The sequence below is a fragment of the Malaclemys terrapin genome, chromosome 11 (genome assembly GCF_027887155.1).
Source record: "Malaclemys terrapin pileata isolate rMalTer1 chromosome 11, rMalTer1.hap1, whole genome shotgun sequence".
Taxonomy (NCBI): domain Eukaryota; kingdom Metazoa; phylum Chordata; order Testudines; family Emydidae; genus Malaclemys; species Malaclemys terrapin.
Genome location: NC_071515.1, coordinates 6,774,358 through 6,799,375, shown reverse-complemented (window position 1 = coordinate 6,799,375; position 25,018 = coordinate 6,774,358). Strand labels below are relative to the sequence as shown.

General features: G+C 46.1%; 1 protein-coding gene across 1 annotated transcript; it reads right to left on the bottom strand.

The window, feature by feature from the left end:
* Window positions 1–232: 232 nt before the first annotated feature.
* Window positions 233–23,507, bottom strand: SPP2 (secreted phosphoprotein 2). Its single transcript, XM_054044288.1, has 7 exons — window positions 23,396–23,507; window positions 23,182–23,306; window positions 19,629–19,751; window positions 17,112–17,222; window positions 11,455–11,509; window positions 10,551–10,658; window positions 233–539 (listed from the first exon to the last, which is right to left on the bottom strand). The coding sequence occupies exons 1-6, from the start codon at window positions 23,445–23,447 to the stop codon at window positions 10,561–10,563; spliced, it is 564 nt and encodes a 187-aa protein (XP_053900263.1). The 5' UTR covers window positions 23,448–23,507; the 3' UTR covers window positions 233–539; window positions 10,551–10,560.
* Window positions 23,508–25,018: the final 1,511 nt, after the last annotated feature.

The following is a 25,018-nucleotide window of genomic DNA, read 5'->3' as shown; positions in this document are numbered from 1 at the left end:
TATCTGAAGAGCTGACCTTTTTCCACGAAGGTGACTAAATAAATCCACACAGCCTTTGCCCCTTTTGCACATACCTTCTCTAGAGACACTAGACCCCTTCCTGGTTTGTGTGTGGAAAGAAAGGCATAGAGGGCAAAAATTGTTTGTTGTGTTTTAAATTGAACAAGAGTTAGTAACGAGTGCAACAGAAAGCGATGAGTGTCGCCGGCCAGTGAGCCACCCAGCACATGTAGATGATATAATGATCCTTTAATAGCACCATTTTGAGATCACGCACCACACATTGGAGACAGTTATGCTAGGCGCATATGACAGCTCTCCAAATGAGCCCTAATATACAGCAATGCGATCGAATGCCCATTTCCACACATTTGTGTGCATACTTCAATCGACATTTGCCTTGCAATGGAAAGTGTGCGGTGGGGGAGAGTCAATATGTTACAGAATGGCTTTTGCTGATGTAATAAAGTTAATTGCTGTCAAGTTCCTCCTTCATGTGCTGGTTCTCTGGCTTCTGGTCCTGTTGGATCCTCAATTTACTTTAAAGAAAAGAAAAGGAAACAAATCATAGTTAAAGCATTCAGTGTTAACAAAACCTAACCAGACACAGCTTCAGAAAGGAGACCGTGTATAAACCTGTATTCATACCAGCTACAAATTATTTCCTTTAGCATCAACATCAGTTCACACCCTGCAGTGCCATCTCACATTTCTGGTGTTCAGTAAAGAGGGTCCATAATATTCCATGGCAATTGCTCACAAAGGTATGCTGAAATGCCAATCCTACAAGGTCCCTCTCCCCAATAAAAGATATCACCTCACCCACCTCGTCTCTCTCATGTGCCTACAAAGGAGTCCCTCAAACTTTTGCAAATAGCAAGACCATGTTTGGCTAACCCCGGCAAAACTGAAGAGATCACAATACAAAATGTACAAAGTGACCTAAACCAGCTTTAGCGAACGACAATTAGCAGTACAATGGACAGTCGAAAAGGAGGAGCCATTTTTAGTCATAACATGGTGCCAGGTTTTATGGGAAATGCAGTTAAATCAAAGGCTACCGTGGGCACTGTACACTTGGGTTACATGGTGTTTCTGGAGGACATATGAGCATGTCTCCAGCGTGCTCCACCACATTTTCATGATGTAATCATAACCAGAAATCTCATATCTAAGCATTTCCCTGCACACTGCCGTTTTATAAATAAGTGAAAACAACTGAGGCACAAACTTGCCCCACCAGCTAACAGCCATTGGCTGGCTTGTGTGAACAAGTTTGTGGCCTCAACTCAGTTCCTCACCAACAGGTCAGAGAACTAGCACTCAGTCTCAGAGACCAGAAGGACGGTAGGATCATGGACAAAGAGCTATTCTCTGGGCTAGCCGTGGCCCTCCCGGTGTGTAACTCCCCACCTATGTGAGGAAGCAGACATCACCACTCCCTGGGCTACGTATCAGTTGTGGGGGTAAACACGGATTTAATCTTTGGTGCTTATGAAAGATGCTAGCTTGCCAGTGCGGGAGAAAGCTATGGGGCCTCCATCAGTCTGCCTTTGCCTGGGAATAAATCAGCGACTTTGGATCAGGCCCTCCGAACTGCAGAGTCAAAAGGAATCTTGCCATTGGCTTCAATAGGCTTTGTACCTAGTTCGGAGCCTCTTGGGAGCAGTAGCAATTCCTAGACAGCAACAAGAGCAAAGACCTATAGACAGCGGGTCCGAGAGGGAAAGGCCCATTCTGGAAAGTCATAGAGACAGTTTCCTCGACTGCTAAATGGCAGAGAAAGTGACAAGTCTTTAGAACAGTGGACTATTGTAGCCACTCTTCTATTTGTCAGGTCACCTGGGCTTTGCTCTCTGGCAGAAAGCAGTCTGTGGCATTCTGGGTTATAAGCAGGCCGGGGGTATCAGATTCAGAGCGCAGAGGTAGCAAGAGCAGATTCTGCTGGGGAAGGGACAACAGCTGCAAGGAAATAGGATCTTTGCTGCTGCCTGCCACCTCACCCAAGTTGCATAATGGTGAAATAAAGGGCCCTGGTTCTGGCTCTGTGCCAGGATGAACACTCACTCCGAGCTCATCAGTTATGCAACAGCTCCCAGCTTGCAGGGTTTTTTTCTTTCCACCGAACAGAGACAAACCTCCTGTGGAGGATGAGGGGAGGTGGGGGGGGGGAGTGAATGATAACCCAGGGCTATGCACAAAGTTATGGAGAATGCAACGCTGTGCCTAAAGAGGTGGTCTCTTAATGAGTACACCAGGGATGAGGTCTTTTCCTCCCACACCCTGGAAACATGATGCATCCTGCATTGGGACTATCCTTTGCCTAGAAGGACTGGGGCAGCTCTCAGATCCTCTCTGTATTTTTCATCCAGGATTCCTATTAGGGGACACACATAAGGCTAAGTCCATGATTGGCTAGGCTGGCTCTTTCATTGCTGGAAAATCCCACTAGTCTATGCTGTCACACTCTTATCCACTCTGTTCGATCTCTTCTCAATTACCTTTTGTATTCAGGGTCTACTCTAATGGGAGTCAGATGCCCAGTTCCATTGCAGTCAATGGCAAGTTATCCCAGCTGAAGATCTGGCCTTGTCTATGTTTCAAAACCACCCCCCCCCCCATTACTTTGCTTTGGACCCGATCTGCTTTGAGGAGAGACTGCCCTGGTGTGATTAAGCCAGAGAAAACACATTAGTAACAGTGATGACCTACAGGTTACTTGAAGTAGAATCAGGGGATTGTTGCTTTGTTTGTTTTACCTTAAACTTCAGGGACACACCCCCAACCCTGGACATGAGAGGGGTTCAGAAAACAAACCCAGCTGCAGATTTCATAGCTGACTCCAGCAAAGAGAGATTTCCAGAGGCACAAAGGGGAAGCAGGCACTCCACAGCCCTTTGTGGCTTTGACAAGCTCCTCCTAAAACTCCCGATCCACACACCTCTGACCTTTGGAACATCCAAAGCCTAGCCCTCAGCTGGGGGTCTCTGGCCCATATTTACCATTGGCAGCTTAACATTTTCAGCTGATCCTAAGAAAGAAAGCAGGTAAGATTTTTAAGAGTCATACGTTCCTCTCCATTTGCTTTATTTTCCTTTAAAAGGATGTTTTCCTGCTTGCTTGTTTTTAGGTGTGGTTGGTTTTATTTTGGGGCGAGGGGGGGTATGTATGCTTTATACCTTAGGGAACACAAAATATTGGTGATATTACTGTTTTACCAAGATGACTTCTTGGGGGAGAACTGGTTTGGGAGACCTTGCACTCTTTAAATTCAAAGGAGAAGGGATGTGAATTCATTCAAAGAGAATCCCTCCCCTCTCTCCCAAGTTTTAGTAGAAGCTGGTTTAGAGAGCTATTAAAAATGCACACAGATTTTTAGGCAGTCTGACACACTCCATTCCCCTCCCAATCATGCTTCTTACAGTCTCTTGACCCTTCTGAGGTCATTTCACTAGTTTGCCAGCAAAACCAAAGAAAACCCAGTATTTCTAATGCAAGATCTGAGCAAAAGAAGTTTTTAACATAAAAATTATACAAAAAATTAACACGCGCACCCTGCCATAGGTCTATAGATGAACGACTTACATTCATCCTTGGTGCCACTCCACTGAGCTCATTGGAATGAATTCACAATCCAACCACAGCCAGTTGGATTTATTTTAATCTTTGTTTTAGCACATTAAGGGAAATCAACCCTTTTCTTTCCTCTTGATTTAGCTTTAGTTTTGTCCTCTTGAGCCTCGGAATGGGAAAAAAGCCAGCTAGAAGAAAATAAATTGCATGCTAGAACGATGCTGCAGCCTGACCATGGAAGTCGGAAGAAATTAGAAAGGTCAAAGATTACGTAAAAAGGAAAAGCACTAATGAAAACGGTGTGCCAGCTTGCCATGACTTGTGACGAGCATAAAAGAGGACAGACATAGGGAAAGGATTATGTTTTCAATAGCATGATGAACTAAAACAAGCCCTGAGCTAGCAGAGCACTGAGTTTTCTCTTTTTAATGTTGACCTCTTGTTTGAAGGAAAAAGTAAGTCTCCCCTTCCGTGTAATTTTAAACAAGAATCTGGCTCGGGATACAACAGCTGCTCGGGGTTTGTCAGCGACTCACTGACATTAATCTTTGTCTAAAACTATCATTTTTCCAAACCGGAAAAGTGAGTTCAGTCTCCTCACACATGGCATGGCATCCTAGCTCTTTCTGCCCGGGCCAATCATGCTGTGGTTACATGGTTCGTAGGAACTGCACACAGGCCATCTTTTATCCTGCAGAAAGATCCTTCTGCTTCAAGAACAACTTTCCGTTTCCTCGGCGGACTTTGACAGTGTTTAAAATGCTAACCAGCTAATCTCCATGCTGTGCACATTCATCTCATTTAAAGTCACTTTCCGTTAGATTAACTTCTCGGTCGCATGATACGGTGGGTGAAATAGCAGCAGCAATTAGAACGACTCCCACGCAGCCGCTCAGAAGTAGGTTAGCAAAGGCAGCTTGTGCAATGCGAGGCTTACCGAAGCCAACGAATTGCTTGTGCCTGCACTGTTATTTGCATTAATTAGACTCTAAATACTGTTACCCTTGCAGCCAGGCTGCAGGTGGAGGTGTAATGAACAGCTGCTGCGGTTACATTGCGTCTTTGTTCCCTTCGATACTGTAATACAGAGATAATGGTGTGTATGACAGTAGGGCCTCAAGGCTCCATTGTGCTAGGCAGGATTCAAAGAGACTGCTCCAGAGACCTTAGACTCTAAATAGACGTGACAGACACAGGAAGTGGATGTGCCCAAGGTCACGGAGCAGGTCAGTGATGGAGCTGCGAACAGAGGAGAAGCCAACAGAGGGAGTTTGCCTGGGAACGGTCCGAGAGGGGCTACGGTGAGTGCTGCGTTAGGGGGGCTGTGTTGTGAGCTGGTGGGGTCAATATTCGAGTGTCTGTCTGCTGTGACCATTTGTTTGACTGGAGCTAGTTGCAGGGGCTGTTTGACTGGGTGGTTGTTTGTTTGAAAAGCGTGAACTGGGAGTGCTTTGTTCCAGGTGGGCCTTGAGTGGTTGATTGGAGGGAAGGCTTTGAACCGGGGCAACTGCTTCCAAACAGCAGCCTTATAAAAAAGCAGCCAGTTGCAAACCAAGTGAGCGGCCAACAGAGGAGAAGCCAACAGAGGGAGTTCAGCTGGGGGGAGTGCCCAAAGAGTTTTGGCCTTTCAGGCATCTGTGAGCAGTAAGTACAACATCTGAAGAGGCTCTTAGAAGGAAGACAATATGGATAGTGAGCGATCAGCTGTTGTGACCTGCATGGGATGTGCCATGTTTGTCTTTCTCTTGGAGGATAGAAGCAACTTCGTCTGTAAGTGCAAGCTTGGAAGAGAAGGTTAAAGGACGAGAGACCCAAGTATCAACCCTGCGTTGCATCAGAGAAAATGAAGATTTTTCTGGATAGAAGTCAGCGTTTGGTATTGCAGGCACAGCATGCTGAAGAATCAGAGAGGGCAGTGCAGAACAGGGAAGAAAATTGGCAGCATGTGACCTCCAGAAGAAGAAAGAGGAGAACCCATGTACCCCCAATGCAGATAGATGTAAGAAACCGTTTTCAGGCTCTCTGCACAGGTACTATGGTGGAGAATGGTTTGGAAGAGTCATCTGAGGGAAGGGATCAGAAGGAGACCCCATCGGCCGGAAGGCATGGGATGTATTGTTCTAGGGATGGGAGTTCCATGACCACCAATCTCAAGAAGAGGAGACGGATGGTGGTGCTCGGGGACTCCCTCCTAACGGGGATGGAGTCATCCATCTGCCATCCAGGCCGGGAAACTCGAGAAGTGTGCTGCTTGCCTGGAGCTAGAATTCACAATGTAATGGAGTGTATGCCAAGACTGATCGAGTTCTCAGACCGCTACCCCTTCCTACTTCTCCACATGGGCACCAATGATACTGCCAAGAATGACCTTGAGTGGGTCACTGCAGACTACATGGCTCTGGGAAGAAGGATAAAGAAGTTTGAGGCACAAGTCGTGTTCTCGTCCATCCTCCCTGTTGAAGAAAAAGGCCCAGGTAGGGACCATCGAATTGTGGAGGTAAATGCATGATGTCAGAGAGAGGGCTTTGGATTCTTGGGCTATGGGATGATGTTCCAGGAAGGAGGATTGCTAGGAAGAGAGGAAAGAGCATCTTCGCAGGAAGGCTTGCTAACCTAGTGAGGAGGGCCTTAAACTAGGTTTGCTGAGGGATGGTGACCTAAGCCCTGAGGTAAGTGAGGAAGTGGGATACTGAGAGGAAACACCAGGAGGAGGGTCCAACAGGGAAGGCCACCTGATTCATACTGAGAAAGTAGGGCAATCGGCTAGTTATCTCAAGTGCCTGTATACAAACACAAGAAGCCTGAGAAACATGCAGGAAGAATTGGAAGTCCTGGCACAGTCAAGGAACTATGATGTGATTGAAATAACAGAGACTAGGTGGGGTGACTCACATGACTGGAGCACTGTCATGGATGGGTATAAACTGTTCAGGAAGGACAAGCAAGGGAGAAAAGGTGGAGGAGTTACACTGTATATAAGAGAGCAGTATGATTGCTCAGAGCTCCAGTATGAAACTGGAGAAAAGCCTGTTGAAAGTCTTTGGGTTAAGTTTAGAGGCGAGAGCAACAAGGGTGATGTCATGGTGGGCATCTGCTTTAGACCACCAGACCAGGAGGATGAGGTAGACGAGGCTTTCTTTGGACAACTAACAGAAGTTTCCAGATCACAGGCCCTGGCTTTCATGGAGGACTTCAATCACCCTGACATCTGCTGGGAGAGGAATACTACAGTGCACAGATAATCCAGGAAGTTTTTGGAGCGTGTTGGGGACAACTTCCTAGTGCAAGTGCTGAAGGAACCAACTAGGGGCCGTGCTACTCTTAACCTGCTGCTCACAAACAGGGAAGAATTGGTAGGGGAAGTAGAAGTGGGTGGCAACCTGAAAAGCAGTGACCATGAGATGGTCGAGTTCAGGATCTGGACAAAAGTAAGAAAGGAGAGCAGCAGAATATGGACCCTGGACATCAGAAAAGCAGACTAACTTTCTTAGGGTACTGATGGGCAGGATCCCCTGGGAGGCTAATATGGAGGTGGAAAGGAGTCCAGGAGAGCTGGCTGTATTTTAAAGAAGCCTTATTGAGGGTGCAGGAACAAACCATCCTGATGTGCAGAAAGAATAGCAAATATGGCCAGCGACCAGCTTGGCTTAACAGAGAAATCTTCAGTGAGCTTAAACACAAAATGAAGCTTACAAGAAGTGGAAACTTGGACAGATGACTAGGGAGGAGTATAAATATATTGTTCAAGCATGCGGGGGTGTAATCAGGAAGGCCAAAGCACAATTGGAGTTGCAGCTAGCAAGCAATGTGAAGGGTAACAAGAAGGGTTTCTACAGGTATGTTAGCAACAAGAAGGTGGTCAGGGAAAGTGTGGGACCCTTACTGAATGGGAAAGGCAACCTAGTGACAGATGATGTGGAAAAAGCTGAAGTATTCAATGCTTTTTTTGCCTCGGTCTTCACAGACAAGGTCAGCTCCCAGACTGTTGCACTGGGCAGCACAGTATGGGGAGGAAGTGAGCAGCCCGCAATGGTGAAAGAACAGATTAAGGACTATTTAGAAAAGTTGGACATATATAAGTCCATGGGGCTGAATGCAATGCATCCAAGGACGCTAAGGGAGTTGACTGATGTGTTTGCAAAGCCATTGGCCATTATCTTTGAAAACTCGTGGTGACCAGGGGAGGTTCCAGACTATTGGAAAAAGGCAAATATAGTGCCAGTCTTTAAAAAATGGAATCCATTTTGAAGCACTTGGAGGAGAGGAAGGTGATCAGGCACAGTCACATGGATTCACCAAGGGCAATTCATGACTGACCAACCTGGTTGCTTTCTATGATGAGATAACTGGCTCTGTGGATGAGGGGAAAGTGGTGGACATGATATTCCTGGACTTTAGCAAAGCTTTTGATACCTCTCCAACAGTATTCTTGCCAGCAAGTTAAAGAAGTATGGATTAGATGAATGGACAATATGGTGGATAGAAAGCTGGCAAGATCATCAGGCTCAATGGGCAGTGATCAATATCTCAATGTTTAATTGGCAGCCGGTATCAAGCGGAGTGTCCCAGGGATCGGTTTTCGGGCTGGTTTTGTTCAACATCTTCTTTAATGATCTGGATGATGGGATGGATTGCATCTTCAGCAAGTTCGTGCATGATACTAAGCTGGGGGGAGAGGTAGATATGCTGGAGGGTAGGGATAAGGTCCAGAGTGACCTAGACATATTGGAGGATTGGGCTAAAAGAAATCTGATGAGGTTCAACAAGACGAAGTGCAGAGTCCTGCACTTAGGATGGAAGAATCCCATGCACTGCTGGGGACCAACTGGCTAAGCAGCAGTTCTGCAGAAAAGAACCCAGGGATTACAGTGAATGAGAAGCTGGATATGAGTCAACAGTGTGCCCTTGTTGCCAAGAAGGCTTACAGCATTTTGGGCTGTATAAGTAGGGGCATTGCCAGCAGATCGAGGAACGTGATCGTTCCCCTTTATTCGACATTGCTGAGGCCTCATCTGGAATACTGTGTCCAGTTTTGGGCCCCACACTACAAGAAGGATGTAGAAAAATTGGAAAGAGTCCAGCGGAGGGCAACAAAAATGATTAGGAGTCTGGAGCACATGACTTATGAGGAGAGGCTGAGGGAACTGGGATTGTTTAGTCTGCAGAAGAGAAGAATGAGGGGGGATTTGATAGCAGCCTTCAACTACCTGAAGGGGGGTTCCAAAGAGGATGGAGCTCGGCTGTTCTCAGTGGTGGCAGATGACAGAACAAGGAGCAATGGTCTCAAGTTGTAGTGGGGGAGGTCCAGGTTGGATATTAGGAAACACTATTTCACTAGGAGGGTGGTGAAGCACTGGAATGGGTTACCTAGGGAGGTGGTGGAATCTCCATCCTTAGAGGTTAAGGCCCAGCTTGACAAAGCGCTGTCTGGGATGATTTTGTTCAGTGGTTCTCAAACTTTCGTACTGGTGACCCCTTTCACATAGCAAGCCTCTGACTGCGACTCCCCTGATATATTAAAAACACTTTTTTATATATTTAACACCATTAGAAATGCTGGATGCAAAGCGGGATTTGGGGTGGAGGCTGACAGCCCATGACTCCCCCCCCCCACCATATAAGAACCTCATGACCCCCTGAGGGGTTCCGACCCCCAGTTTGAGAACCCCTGATTTAGTTGGTGCTGGTCCTGCTTTGAGCAGGGGGTTGGACTAGATGACCTTGTGAGGTCTCTTCCAACCCTAATCTTCTATGATTCTATGGTTCCCATTCCAGTGCTCCAGCCACTAGACCGCCCTGCAGCGCTAGATTAAACTTTACATTAGCCTTTATTCCTAGAACAGTCTGAATGGCTGCCAAGTTGTACCTGTGTGTGCATTTGAATCAAACATGGCTACACAGCAGGAACACAGTCACGATTCACCAAGAGAGAGATAGCATTGAAGATGTGCCCTCACATGAGACATCTCAACAAGGGCATGATCCAGAGCCAAAGTCAATTGAAAAGGCCCTAACTATACATGATGTGCTTTATTGCTGACAGAAATTTCCCCTGTATCAACCAAGACAGGTCGAGAAAAGTGGTAGAGATGGAAGAGTGCAGGTCTGTGAACACCAGAGTTCATTCTAGCCTGCTGAGTCAAGGATTTATTTGTGGGGGTGGTTTTGGGGATGTGGAAGGGGATTAAACCCATAAACATGACACAGTCTCCCCAAAAGCTATCTGATCGCTGTGGCCTCCAGTCACTACCTGTCCATGGAGCTATTCAGTCCTGAATGCCTGCCAGGCTCACAGAAAATGTGGGGGGACGAGAGAGAGGGCAGTTAAAGAGACTGCCAAACCATTACATTTGGATGAGAGAGCAGACTGGATGGGCTACAGACAAACTCCATCTTTTCATATCGTTTCTTTGCTTGGTGTGACACTTCAGTTTAGTGTTCATTAGTTATTAGTTCATTTCCACACTGGACTAGACAGCACATCATGTGAAGGTGTTCCCTTAATGTGGCCGTTGCGTTGTAGAACTGCAAACATTTCTTTTTACCTGAGTAACACAGCGGTAGTGCTGTTTCCATTCTTGCTTGTCTCATTGGCATTCCCACCAGTAAAGTCTGTACGAGTAGCAGCGAGTCTTGGCGCCTGGGTCCACAGACTGGGGCTCGCACTGTAGTGCTAAAAATAGCTGCAGATGTTCAAGCTCAGATCCCAGAGCGGGCTTCAGAGCCAGAGCCCCATCATCTACACAGCTATTGTCGGCTCGAGTCTGTAGACCCAGGCTCTGAGACTCATTGCCGTGGGCTACTGCTTGTGTAGACGTACCCTAAATTCCCAGGACAGGCTGGCTTCTAGCACACTAGTAGCCAAGTCACAGTTTATGGATTCCTATATTCCCAGGAGGTCATCTGTTCTAAGCAATCAGACTCTGAAGTCCCAGGACATATCTTGATAGAAGGCACATTCAAGCAAGTGTATTTACCTGAGTGGGGTTATTCCAATGCGTAGGAGTTGGCTTTACTGGATTGGCGCTGAGCTTTATAGCTCTGGCCTCTTCTCCCTGCAGAGAAGGCCTCAGAAGCAAGTTGAGCTTTTGGAAAAGAACATGAGATGTTAGTGGGTCCCTTCAGCATTCTCATGTACAGTTTGAGCAGGACATCCCCTCAAAGCATCCGAGTAACGGTTAGGACAGTCGGGGTCCAACCCCATACGGAAAAAGCACATACCAACTTCTGATGAGGTGAACATCGTGATGTACAGACTTGAGGTAAATATGGAGAGATCTATACACCATGCTATTAAACATTGGCCTAGCAGGTGTAAAGTGTTTTGGGCAAAGAGTAAATTCACCCCAAAAATGCTATTAATGAATTCAGCTCAAATTTGGCAAAGAGTTTCAGCCCAAAACCAATTTTGAAAAGGTTAAATCGATATTCCATTCCAGAACACTTACCCAGGGGAAGCTTGGAAAGAGATTGTGCTGGTGGGCACTGGGAGAATGCAAGTCTCACCAGTGCCTGAGATTGCTCCCCTCTCCACGCTCTCAGAATTACATGCCCTCCCATCCCCGTGAAAGGTAGCGATAGTCTGGTCCTGCGTCTGGTTGCATCGCTATCATTCGACATTGGCCACTCCCTCAAGTTATGCTTCCCTATCTCACCCCCACCTTGGATCAGTAAGTCAGGGTTTTTTTTTACCCCGTTCCAATCAGATCATTCACCCTAGCCTCATTGCCTCAAGAGTATATCAAAAATTCAAAGCACCTATGCTTAGGTTAGGGTGGTTATATGGTAGTTAAGGGGGTAAGAGAAATCTTGTCTTTTAGGCTGCCAACGATATGCATCAAACCTCTGAGTGACGAAGAGTCAATCACCCAGATTACTTACCTTCATTGCGACTGTCACCCCTTCTGTTTGGGGCCATCATTTCCATGAACATCATCTAAAAGTAAAGACATCTTTAAGAGGCATATATACCGAGCTGTCAAAGTAAGCCGCAGTCAAAGGCAGCCTTTTGGATTTGCTATGATTTTATCTCGTTTGAAGTAACTCCGTTTGGAAAAAACATCACTGAACCAGCCTAAGGAAATATGAGTACTGAAAAAGGGACAACCAGTCCAAGAGGAAACTGGCTTGGTAGCCCTGGCTGGCATGCAGGGAAATCACCTTTAAAATGGGACCCCGGAAATAGAGGCTCCCCCCACCCGCCAAATCAAGAGGAGCTTTTCAAAGGTATCCCATTGTTAATTAGAGCCTCTGAAACCAATGAGATTAGGGACCTTGGCTTGGAGCCTTTGGGGTTTTCTAAAAGCCTGAACAGTTTATACCAGTCACTCTCTTCCTGCCTGCCAGTAGCATCAAATGGCCATAAGCCTGATCTTGCCCCCCTGAAGTCACTGGGAATTTAGTTGGAAGACGACTGATCCCCACCCCAGGCCATTTATGGTAACAAACATATGGCCAGAGAAATTCTCCATTCCAAGCCAGGTTCTGTGATGCTGTGCAACACTTCCAGCCAACCCCACCCGCAAGCAAGCAGGAATTCTCCCCTCTCCTGTTGCTACAGAGACACGTACTCTGTGGTTCTAACTGACTTCACTGGTGCTCAGGCTGGCCCTTCAGCCAATCCATGGCAAGACTGCCTCACCCTGGTTCGGCTAAGCTAGCATTTGTGGTGTGACCGGGAAGGACAGGGTGGATGTGCCCCCTCATCCCACTCCCAACACCTATTCACAACATGCTGGGCTGGGAACTCCTGATTTAAACCATAACCTCCGAAGGCAGATTTGCAGGGCACCTTTTGCAGAAAGAAACTTATTTCCCTTTTTCTCTGGCATCACTTCCCTTTGACTTCTATGCTCCATGAATACTATAGCAACTGTGTTTCCTGACAGGAATAATGGCTGCAATTGACAATTTTAAATGACTGTTAAAAGAGTATTCACCGAAAGGACTCTACTCCAAAAAGTGAGTATTTACATTGAAACCCCACGGTAGGAGTCATGTTAGTCAGGAAACAGAACCAATGCTCCAAATTTACCCACATAGCTTGAATTTTAAACACTCAAATTGCACTGCTTCCATGCTACAGATTGTGAATTCCTAGAACGTATTCTCCGAACAGTTTGGAATAGGGACTGAACACAAGAACGTCACAAGCTAATTAAAGATGCTGAAGTTTGAATCTTATTTGCTCCAAGTTATTCATTGTGCTCTAACATTTAACCAATGGCACGGTAGAAGGGTTCGGCCCTCTCCGGGGGGCGGGGAACCAGACCGCCTCACTACGTCCGTCGGGTTATTTCAGGGGAACTAGCCTGGCCGCGGGGTTTCACTCCGCGGCAACAGTAGAGACCAACAAACAGCTCGATTCCGCAGACCCAGGCCCTAGTTCAGGCGGGGCAGTCGAGAGTCCCTTATGCAGGGGCTGAGCAAACAAATGAGTTCAGGAGGCCTAGGCCCTGGCTCCGAAGGGCCTGGGAGAGGGGGAGATGGCCACCCACATGTTGGGTGCCAGGGGGGACGCAGGACCACCCACTCCACTGCGTCCCAGCCCGGGGCCCTAACAGCAGCAGATGGCCCGCTGCTGTGTCAGTGGGGATCCTGACCGCAACACACTGACATCGGCTCTGGGTGTGCTGCAGCCAGACTAGGGTCGGCTGCCCCCAGGCTACTTCCTACCTCCCCCTCTAGAGGTACCTGCGTCTGGACGGTGTCCTCCAAGGAATTGAGCACCATGGGCTCCTTAGGGTACTCGGCGAGCGGTAGGCTTGGCAGCTCCTCGGGGTAACTTGCCACAGGTTTAACAGCTTCTCCAGGGTCTGGTCGGCATCAGGCCTCGGCTGGTCTGGCCAGTCCTTGGGTTGATCGCAGACTGCAGGAGTCTCCCAACCGGGAGCTAGGTCACAAGCGTCTGGCTTCTCTGGCAGCTGGGGCTCTAGTGAGCTCTGGGGTTGGGCTTTTGTACTTCCTGTCCTGCGCCCTGACCTCTGGGGGGCGGGCGCAAGCTCCACTGGCTCCGCCCACTTTGGCGTCCGGAGGGGCTCGTCCCTCTCCAGGGCAGCTGGGAACCAGACTGCCCTGCTACAGGCACAAGTTATCCCCATACTCTGGCACTATAAGCTTTTGCCTGAAATGCAAACTTAATTTCTGAATATAATTATTGGGCCCAACTTTAAACACCACGACAATTAACAAGAACCAGAGTGGTGCAAAATGTTCATACACCAAATGTAACAAAATCAGGTACAAAATCAGAAAAGCAAGGTGCAGAATGAGTTATACCCAGAAAGGGACATATAACACAATAAGGGCTTGTCTATACTTAAAGTACTGTAGCAGTATAGCTAGGAATTCTCCCATAAGCCTAGCTCTGTCTACACTGGGGATTAGATCGGTTTAACTGCATCACTAAGGGGTCTGGATTTTTCACATCCCTGAGCCACGTAGTTATACCAACCTAATTTCCTCATGTAGACCAGTCCTAAGAAAAGGTTCTGTAAATACACAGGAACAAGAGAAAGACAAAGGAGAATGTAGGTCTGCTACTAAGTGGGCAAGGATAGCTAATAATGGAGGACATCAAGAGGCCTTAGGTCTTTCATACCTATTTTGCTTCAGTCTTCACTAAAAAGACTTAATTGTGACCAGAAGCTTAACAATTAATATTAACAAGATGGAAGGAACACAAGCCAGGATAAGGAAAGAACAGGTTAAAGAATATTTAGGTAAGTTAGATGTTTTCCAGTCGGCAGGGCCTGACACAATCCACTGTAAGGTACTTCTGGAACTAGCTGATGCAACCAGAACCATTAGCGATTATCTTTGTGAATTCACGAAGGGTGGGTGAGATCCCAGAGAACTGGAGAAGAGCAAACATAGTACCTATCTTTAAAGGGGGGAATAAAGATGATCCAATCAGCCTAACTTTGATACCTGCAAGGTTACTTGAACAAATATTAATTTAACAATCAATTTGTGAGCACCTAGAGGCTGATAGAGTAATAAGGAATAGCCAGTATGAATTTGTCAAGAACAAATCATAGAATCATAGAATATCAGGGTTGGAAGGGACCTCAAGAGGTCATCTAGTCCAACCCCCTGCTCAAAGCAGGACCAATTCCCAACTAAATCATCCCAGCCAGGGCTTTGTCAAGCCGGGCCTTAAAAACCTCCAAGGAAGGAGACTCCACCACCTCCCTAGGTAACGCATTCCAGTGTTTCACCACCCTCCTAGTGAAATAGTGTTTCCTAATATCCAACCTGGACCTCCCCCACTGCAACTTGAGACCATTGCTCCTTGTTCTGTCATCTGCCACCACCGAGAATCTTGCCAACTTAATTTCCTTTGGCCTAGTGGATGGCTGGGAAGCAGTAGACATGATATATATTGATTTTAATAAGGCTTTTGACAAAGTCCCAAATGACATTTTCATAAACAAGCAGGGATAGTGTGGCCTAGATGAAATGACTGCTAGGTGGGTGGCACAACTGGTTGAAGAACAGTACTTAAAGAGTAGTTATCTGTGGTTCACTGTCAAACTGGGAGGATGCCTTTAGTGGAGTCTCGCAGAGGTCCGTCCTAGGTCTAGTACTGTTCAATATTTTTGTTAAAGACTAGGATAATGGAGTGGAGAGTATCTTATGAAATGTGTGGGGGACACCAACCTGTAAGGGGTTGTGAGCACATTGGAGTACAGGATTAGAATTCAAAATGGCCTAGACAAATTGGAGAATTGATCTGAAATCAGCAGGATGAAATTCAATAAAGACTAGTGCAAAGTACTACAGTTGGGGGTGGGGAGGGGGAAATCAAATGTACAACTACAAAATGGGGAATGACTGGGTAGGTGGTAGTACTACTGAAAATGATCTGGGGGTTATAGTGGGTCACAAATGGCATATAAGTCAGTATGATGCAGTCTCAGAAAAAGCTAATATTCTAGGGTGTATTAACAGGAGTGCTGGAAGACACAGGAAGTAACTGCTGCTCTGCTCAGTGCTGGTGAGGCCTCGGCTGGAGTGCTGTGTCCAGTTTTGGGCACCACACTTTAGAAAAGATGTGGACAAACTGGAGAGAATCCAGAGAAGAACAACAGAAGTGATAAGAGGTTTGGAAAACCTGACCTATGAGTAGGCTTGGCCGAGTTTGAAATAAAAAAAAACCTATGGATAATCTCAATATTTATTTTTAAGCATTTTTTCTATTTTTATTTATTTAAATGTTCCCAGTTGCAGGAAATTACGGGGGAATCAGAGAATGCCTGGTTAAAGACAGTAGACCGATATAAAAAGTTAAAGCTTTGTAATAGTTTAATGGACAATATCATAAATTGCCAATATCACATGTCAAAATATACAACTAAGAAATTCTGAAGCAGCATTTTTCTTACTTTGCCTATCTGTACATTTTGAGTATTATTGATGGAACTATTTTTTTGTCGGTTTGTGTGTAGCCAATGAAATTGACATTTACTGACAAAAATCTAATCCTTCCGAACCTACCTATGAGGAAAGGTTAAAAAAACTGGTCATGTTTAGTACTGAGAAAGAGAGACTGGGGCGGAGGGGTGGGGAGAGGACCTGATAGCCTTCAAATATGTTAAGGGCTGTTATAAAGAAGATGGTGACCAATTGCTCTCTGTCTTCACTGAAGGTAGGACAAGATATAATGAGTTTAATCTGCAGCAAGGAAGATTTCAATTAGATTTTAGGAAAATTTTAGGGATGGACTAGATAGGGCCCTTTCCCCCAGACATTTCTATAATTCTATGACACCATCCAGAACTCAGCTGCTTTCTTGCTTTGTTACAATCTGGAAATGCAGGAACATGTTTGTCCAGCAGTGGGAAAATTGGCACCCAGATGAACCTGGTTTTGCATCAAAGTCTTTGAAAATGTGCACATTTGCATGGTTTTGAAACAGCCAGGTGGAGCTCAGCTGTTTTGATCCAACTTTTTACTCAAGTCTAGGAATCGAGAAGAAGGAAGGATGTGGAACAGTTCCCAGAGTGAAAGTGCTTTAGTTGTAACAAGAAGTGCTTGGACTAGTGATGACTTGAACAGCAAAACAGAAGAGTAGGTGACTAAATTGTATTTGTTTCTGACTATTAGAGCTGCATATCTGCATCTCTATGTTCATGCCTACAAATACTATGCAGGACAATGTAGAATTAGAGTCTGCAACTCAAGTTCTCCCATGGCATCCATCAGGGAAAATCAAAGATCCCAGCTGATCTGGGGTGATGCATGAGACAAAATAGCCAAGTTCCAGACCCGGAGAGGGGAACAGAGCCCTGTCAGGAGAGGCAGTTTTTGTTCTTTGTTGGCAGTGTGCTGAAGGGCTGTTTTCCCCCCTAAAGCAATCACCACTTTTGTCTCTGTCATTCAGTGCTTCAGTGGAACGATCTGTGCAGGCAGGGTGTCTTCAGATATGCATGTGCAACTCCTAGTCAGGTTACTGGAAGCCGAGCCCATGCGCACCCGAGGCAGAGTTTTCCCTAAGACGAAGTAGCATGGCAAAAGCAAATTTTCCACTTCCTTACCTCCTCGCTGCTTGAGGATTCTGAGCTGGACCCATCCTGGCTGCAGTAAACTGCCAAGTTCTGTATCTGCTCTTCAGAGACCCGCACTGTACTTCTGCAGAAGGCCGTTTGCTGTAACAGATCAAAATAGAGTTCACCCATGCAGCTATGGAGGCTATGGCATAAGCCTACTGGCACTGTCCGGAGAACAAGTTTCAGTCAAAAGTCATGCAGCCTTTTGATAGCCAGCTACCAAGAGCAGGGACCTGAGAGCGCACATTGTTCACAACCCTGGATTAGCCTTTGGTTCTGGTCTTCCAGCAAAACTTATTTGTGGCAGTTCAGTGTAGTCACCAGTCTCTTGAGTATTTCCATTTTTGAACGGGGCGTGTCTGGCTTTCGTGCTCCTGAAAGACATCACCCCCATGCTCTGGAGACTGTTGCTCTCTGCCCAACCACAAATAGGTGCAGCATGGACAGCGCTAAGGTGAGGTGCCTCACACCTTGCTTCCCCAGTGTTCCTCAGCCCCCACAGAAGGAACTCCTCCAGGGCAGGGAGAACATCAGTCCCTTCTGATCCACCCAATAATTTAGTCTTCTGAAGGCTGTAGTGTTTTGTCTAATTCTGGTTGTTGGGCTGGGTGGTGTTTAGTGGCCAGTCATACAGGCGGTCAGACTCGATGATCTGGTGGGCCCTTCTGGCTTTAAACTCTATGACCATCTACATTTCAGAGGCCCTTTTCATCCCTTTGGTTCTCTGAGATTGCAGATGGGGAGCCAAATGGTGCTGAGCTGGTGGTAGTCCCACTTTTTTTTAAAATTACTTCTTTAATCACCAGACTTGGAGGCTTTAATGATTAAGCGGTAGTTTCACACAAACTGAAGCACAACACACACCTATTTTAGGTGATGGGGTACTGCAGGATTGCCCTTAGCTCCCTCCTGGTGATATTTTGATATTGTACTTTCATACTTTTGCACGTTTATTAGGATTGCCTGTAAGCGACACAAAGCAGAGAAGACAGTTTGAAATTCCTATTCCCTCAGTTGGGTGAACTTTCCTGAACTTTACCTGACCGAGCTGAGTAAGGACACAATCGCAGACATACACACATGCATCAAATTCAGCCACTGGATAGGGACTCCCCTAAATGATAAAATCCACTGTCTAGTTGCCAATGGACTTGGGTGTGGCCCTGTGATGGACTTCAGTTGGCCTGTTAACAAGTGTTGCCTGATAGAGGACTCAGAGTCCTATGGGCTGCTCTGCTCTATGCCAGGGAACAGGCCCTCATATAGCTCAGCTCAGGAGCGGGAGACTGTGTACAGAGGTGGCTTTAAGCCACATTTCCTTCCACTCCCATCCTGGGGCTAGCTGGTTGAGTGACCATCAGATAAGCATTGGTTTTTACTGAATCCTAAATATCCTCAAACAGCAGCTTGGTGTTCATATTATGCTCATCCAGGTAGCAGACCAGCTACATGGGGGACTACCCTGGGATGCAGGGCGGACTTGGACATCATGGTGTCCACCATGAACTTGAACTTCCAGAGTGATAGCATGGCCCAAAGGGTTGATGTGATCCTTGGGATGTATAAACAGGGGAATCTTGAGTAGGAGTAGAGAGGTTCTATTCTCTCTCTGTTTGGCACTGGTATGACTGCTACTGGAATCCTGTGTCCAGTTCTGTCGTCTCTAATTTCTCAATATCCTTCAGGAATTGTTGAGGATTCAGAAAAGAGCCACGAGAATGATTAAAGGACTGGAAAACTCAAGGAGCTCAATCAGAAGGTTAAGGGATGACTTGGTCAACATCGAAGTACTTACACAGGTAATGGACCATTTGATAACAGAGGGCTCCTCAATCTAGTTGACAAAAGATACAACAGCATCCAATGCCTGGAAGTTGAAACTACATCAATTCAGACAAGAAACAAGAAGTGTCTCTTAACAGTGAGGAGAATTAACCATTGGAACAATTTACCAAGGGTTGTGCTGGATTCTCCATCACAGGCAATTTTTAAATCAAGCTTGGCTGCTTTTCTAAAAGATCTGCTCTAGTTCAAACAGGAATTAATTCAGGGAAGTTTTCTGGCCTGGGTTCCACCCACAAGGGGTCATTCTCGATGATCACAATGGTCCCTTCTGGCCTTGGAATTTATGAATATGCTCATCGTGGAGAGGAAGATGTAGGAGCAATTTTTCAGTCGGGTATTTTTTGCTGTGAAAAAAACATCTTAACTACACCTGTGTTGTTAAGTGCGGCAATGTAAAATAATGAAGATGGGCTTGGTCTGGTCCTTTCTAACGTGGCGTGGAATACCCCCCTTTCTCCCACCTTGTGCATGTTGAGCAGGGAGGAGTCTACAGCAGGTTATGTATTATGGCCAGTCCTCAAATGTCATTTACTTAATGCTTCAAGCCAAGTATTTGCTTAGCAAAGGCCTTGAATGATCAGCACAAAAGCTGACCGATTCCCAGGCCATGTTCAATCACACAGAGGGTGTTTTCCATTCTAGGAGTCCCAGCATGCTTACCACATAGCGTCCCACTCTGAAGTCACACAAGGACGGATCCTTCTCTGAATCTTTAGTGCAGGTGGTTTCTCGAACAATGAAGTCCAGCACTATACTGTAGTCATTGTTATCCAACAGGTCAACCTGTATAAGAAGGAAAGGCCAATAGCATGTGTGATTGCTGCTTGGGTTTTTTTCCCCTGTGTAAAGTACATGGTACTACTGCCTCTTTGCCAAACTGTGGCAGAAATCAGGGCCTTGAGAGTCAGTATCCCACCAGAATATCAGGGACTGGAGCAGAATATCAGGAACTGGGTCAGGGTATTTTCTTGTGGACGTTTTGTAAATAAACCAGTTACACCACATCTTATTTCCTTGAACAGAGTTGGTAAAAGCTCCACACTAGCAACTCCTCCTGCAGAAGCCTCAGGTAAGGCGTGATGGCCCCAAGCAGCACCTCACTCTCTATGGTCTCTTGCCAGTGTAAATTGCTTAATTAAACAGTTCCCTTTCTGCCCCAGTCCTGGAATTTTACACCTGGTGCACTCCTGAGCTCACAGATCTTCCTCTGGGAGTATATGAGCTTTGAAAGAGTCTGGGCATCAGCTCTCCTGGGTGGCTGCCTTGCCATCCAAAAGGAACCTTGGAGATCTAAGGCTGGGGTGGCCAAGCTGTGGCTCCGGAGCCACATGCGGCTTTTCAGAAGTTAACATGCGGCTCCTTGTATAGGCACCGACTCCGGGACTGGAGCTACAGGCGCCAATGTTCCAATGTGCCGGGGGGTGCTCATTGCTCAACCCCTGGCTCTGCCCCCACTCCACCCCTTCCTGCCCCCTCCCCTGAGCCTGCCATGCCCTCGCTCCTCCCCCTCCTCCCCCCAGAGCCTCCTGCACGCCACGAAACAGCTGACCCGGGGGTGTGGGGAGGCGCTGATTGGCGGGGCTGCCAGTGGGTAGGAGGCACTGGGAGGGGGAAGCGGATGGGGGGCTGCTGACATATTACTGTGGCTCTTTGGCAATGTACTTTGGTAAATTCTGGTTCCTTCTCAGGCTCAGGTTGGCCACCCCTGCTCTAAGGGCTGACACTGGAAACTCACATTGTCTCCCTAATGAGAGAGTCAGGCTGGTTATGCATCACACACACACACACACACACACACGTCATTAGCACCTTTCAGCTCAACAGCAAAGCTACTGTTGAATTGCAGCTCTGCCTTGTGTGTTGTAAACAGTTCCAACAATGAGCTGTCAAGGGTGGAGAATCACAGACCAGTGACAGTTAACCTGTATCTACTGTTAACTAACCTTATTTATGAGGAATCTGTTATACCAAAAACCCCAAGGATGATTGTGTTAGGAAAAAAGCTCCCTATTGAGCTAAAAGGAAATCTTTCCTGCGTTTTCTCTTTCAGTCATTACTCCTGCAATTGCAACTTACCGTTCACCCCATGGTTTATTCATGCCCAGCTATGTTATATGTCTGTCATCTCATTATTTTAGCTTATAAATGTCACAGAAGCTGTGTAACAATCAATTTCCAAAGTGAGACCCTGTACAGTGCCTAGCACCTTGGGGCCAAATCTGGTTGTTGCCTTTTGGCACTACTCACAATATAAGTGTTCAATAATACTATTAACAGAACAGGTGCTGAGTTGTACCGTCCAGCAGGAAACGTGAAAAACTTTAAAGACTGGTAGGTACATTTGCAGTTATATGTATTAAGGTCTTCTCTCCTCTTCCTCCCATTCTTATTGACCTTTCAGACCCAGTGAATCTCCCTTTCACTTTCAGCACCTTATTTTCCAACCTTGCTACTCGCAATATTTCCAAACTAGATTTATTCCAGCAGGACCATGGGACCACTCATCATGCAGGACTAGGTACATTCCACGTTCAAAGTTTAGAAACAGTGGGGCTTTGGGTTTGTCTGGGAATGCAAGCCTCTTAATTTTATATCAAAATGCAATAGTTACAGCATATGTCACTGGGGCTAGGGGGGTGACAATCACATTTGTTTTTTTGCTTTTCAAAAAGTCCATTGTGGAATAACAATTGAGCATAAGAAACGTGAGCCTGTTAAAGCAATTTTCTGAGGAAGCTGTAGGCACTGAAGGCAGCTAGTGCCAGCTACACATGACCAGTAGAATTGCTGCCATGATACTACATACAGATTGAATATTAGGCGAGGTATTTCTAGTAGGGATAAGGAGGTGCTGATTTCGTTATACAAGGCACTGGTGAGACCGCATTTGGAGTACTGTGTGCAGTTCTGGTCTCCCATGTTTAAAAAGGATGAAATCAAACTGGAACGGGTACAAAGAAGGGCCACTAGGATGATCCGAGGAATGGAAAATCTGTCGTATGAAAGGAGACTCGAGGAGCTCGGTTTGTTTACCTTAACCAAAAGAAGGCTGAGGGGGGATATGATTGCTCTCTTTAAATATATCAGAGGGATAAATACCAGGGAGGGAGAGGAATTATTTCAGCTCAGTACTAATGTGAACACGAGAACGAATGGATATAAACTGGCCGTCGGGAAGTTTAGGCTTGAAATTAGACAAAGGTTTCTAACCATCAAAGGGGTGAAGTTTTGGAACAGCCTTCCAAGGGAAACAGTGGGGGCGAAAGACCTCTCTGGCTTTAAGATTAAGCTTGATAAGGTTATGGAGGGGATGGTTTGATGGGATACAGTGATTTTAGTCAATAGGTCAATAACGTGCCATCGCTGGTAATTACTAACAATGGTCAATGATGGGATATTAAAAGTTATTACAGAGAATTTTTTCCAGAGGGTCTGGCTAGAGAATCTTGCCCTCATGCTCGGGGTTCAGCTGATCGCCATATTTGGGGTCAGGAAGGAATTTTCCTCCAGGGTAGATTGGCAGAGGCCCTGGAGGTTTTTCGCCTTCCTCCGCAGCATGGGGCAGGGGTCGCTTGCTGGAGGATTCTCAGCGATTTGAAGTCTTTAAATCTTGATTTGGGGACTTCAGCAGCTGAGTCAAGGGAGAGAATTATTCCAGGAGTGGGTGGGTCAGCTTTTGTTGCCCGCATCATGCGGGAGGTCAGACTAGATGATCAAAATGGTCCCTTCTGACTTTAGAGTCTATGAGTCTATGTTTAAACTGCATGAATGGTGACCATAAGTGATAAAGACAAGTGCATCTACTAAATATTATAAATGCTGGCCAAGAAACATTTAACTGAGCCATATTACAATGCACCCAAAACTGGAGAGCACTTTTCTAGAGCTGAATGAAAATGCCAATTATTTTTCCATGGAAGATTTTGAAAACATTGTTTTTCCTTGAAGTGTCCCTCAAAAAAAAAAAAAACACCACGTTTTTTTATGGCGAATGAAAAGCTGAAAACCGACAACATTTTGGTTTTCCAAAAACCATGATTTTAGTTTTTGAAAACCAAGAATGTTGACTCAATGCCCAAGAAAAAAAAAAATCACTTTTTTTTTTTTAGAAGAAAATTAGCACATTCCAAACCAAAAGAAAATTGGTTGACATTTCCTGGTTTTTCCCAACCACAAACATGTCAGTGACATTCTTTTGACCAGCTCCACTCACCCCTCTAACGTAGCTCCTGACGATGCCAAACAGGGCTGGCCATTGTGATCTAGAATTCACTCTTCCAATGGAGGCACGCAGAGCTTCTTCCATGATGGATGGTTCATAGTCATACACCGGCAACCCTGACACAAACATATCACAGGCCCGTTAAAACAAGCATTGGTCATTCATCCAGTAAGAATGGATGCTCTTTCTATTTAGAGGAACTTACCAGAACAAGACCAAACACTCATCACAAGGGCAAAAATGAATAAGGTCTTCATGGTTTCTCCTCTGGAAAACCTAACTTTTCCCCTCGAAGCAGCGAACTCTTCCCATCAGCTTTCCAGCATATATTTCTCTGCCTTTATATACTGCAACCTTGATACTCCACCTGACCTTCTGGTGTCAGAGTTTAACTACAAACATTGCACTTTAAACAGAAAGGATTGATCTAATGGCAAATATTTGTTAGGCTTTCTACTGCTTGTGGGATTTCTTCATCAAAGGGGTACTGTCTGCAATACTTCTCCACAAGTCTGCGACCAAATTAGAGACATCAGGGAGCATCAGAAATACAGCTCCTAACAAGCTCCACGTCCTGTTATATCAGTTTGCTTCTAGCCTTTGCTCTTCAGTTTAAAGCCACTGGATCAGACCTAATCCAGCCCTTTTGCACTACTCCTGAGACAAAGGGTCCACATTCTGGTCCCATTTGGGCAGCAGAGAATTCCCCTAGCATGGGGATTTTTTTGTCCATGTAAAGCTGGTCTGGCCAATTCTTAAGCCACCCCTGCACCTGGCCCAGGTGTAAGGGATGTGCTGCTGGTGGCAGGGGCATGGCCAGGGCACTGCTGCACTCTGGCTATTGTCAGCTGGCGGACAGTCCTGCCAAGAACCACTGCCAGCTGGTGCAAACTAGAGAAGCCTCTAGGCTGCTCTAACTTTTACCAAGTTTAGAACCAAGCTAAGCAAAGAAATTATGGCCAGAACCAGCTCCCTGATACCCCGCTGATGCTGCGGTAAGCAGATCTGAGTTTCTGCAGAGTAATTATGGATATTTAGTCAACTTTTAAAGTTAGTGATCTTTGCTCAAGCTCTAAGAGTTTACAGGGTGAAATCGGACACAACAGGAGTTGGACACATGACAGGTCAGCTCATAGATGATTTAAAGCCTTCATGCTTCTATTTTGCCAGAAGGCAGCTAATCAAGAGGTTCATGAGATGTGATTTCAAACATGTCAAAAGCGAAGCGATTAAGCGCCAGTCAATCCTCCAGTTCAGATTATCAGATGTCTGAGGCAGCTCTGGTGCCTGTACCACAGGGAAGCCACCCAACAAGTCTGGGTAAAGTTTTCCAAAGAACCTAAGTAATGTAGGTGCCTCAGCCTAGCTAACTTTCAGTGAGAGCTAGAGGGTAAAAGTTTCAAGGGCACTCAAGTGATTTACAAGCCTATCTGGAGTAACAGGACTGTCATGAATGTTCTTCTGTGCATTAAGCTAGTGCCTGATACACAATACGTTTGCAGATCCGACGGCTAAGATTTCTGACATAGCCTTGAAAACAGCAGGATTATTCTTACCATATAGGTGGCTGAGTCCTCGTTTGACCTTCCTGAACATAGAGGACACAAGGGAACTTGCTAGACAGCTGCATGTCAAGTACCGGAATGTACTGGGTCAGAAGTACTGGGTCAGAAGCCCAGATTTAATAAGTACTGCAGAAATGAGGGGGAGAAACATTACATTAGATTGCTGGGGGCTGGGACAAACAAGGCTTGGTGGATTCTATCAGCCCTCCAGACCACTGATCTTGTGCTTCCTGGATAATCCGTCTAGCTGCCTCACACACACC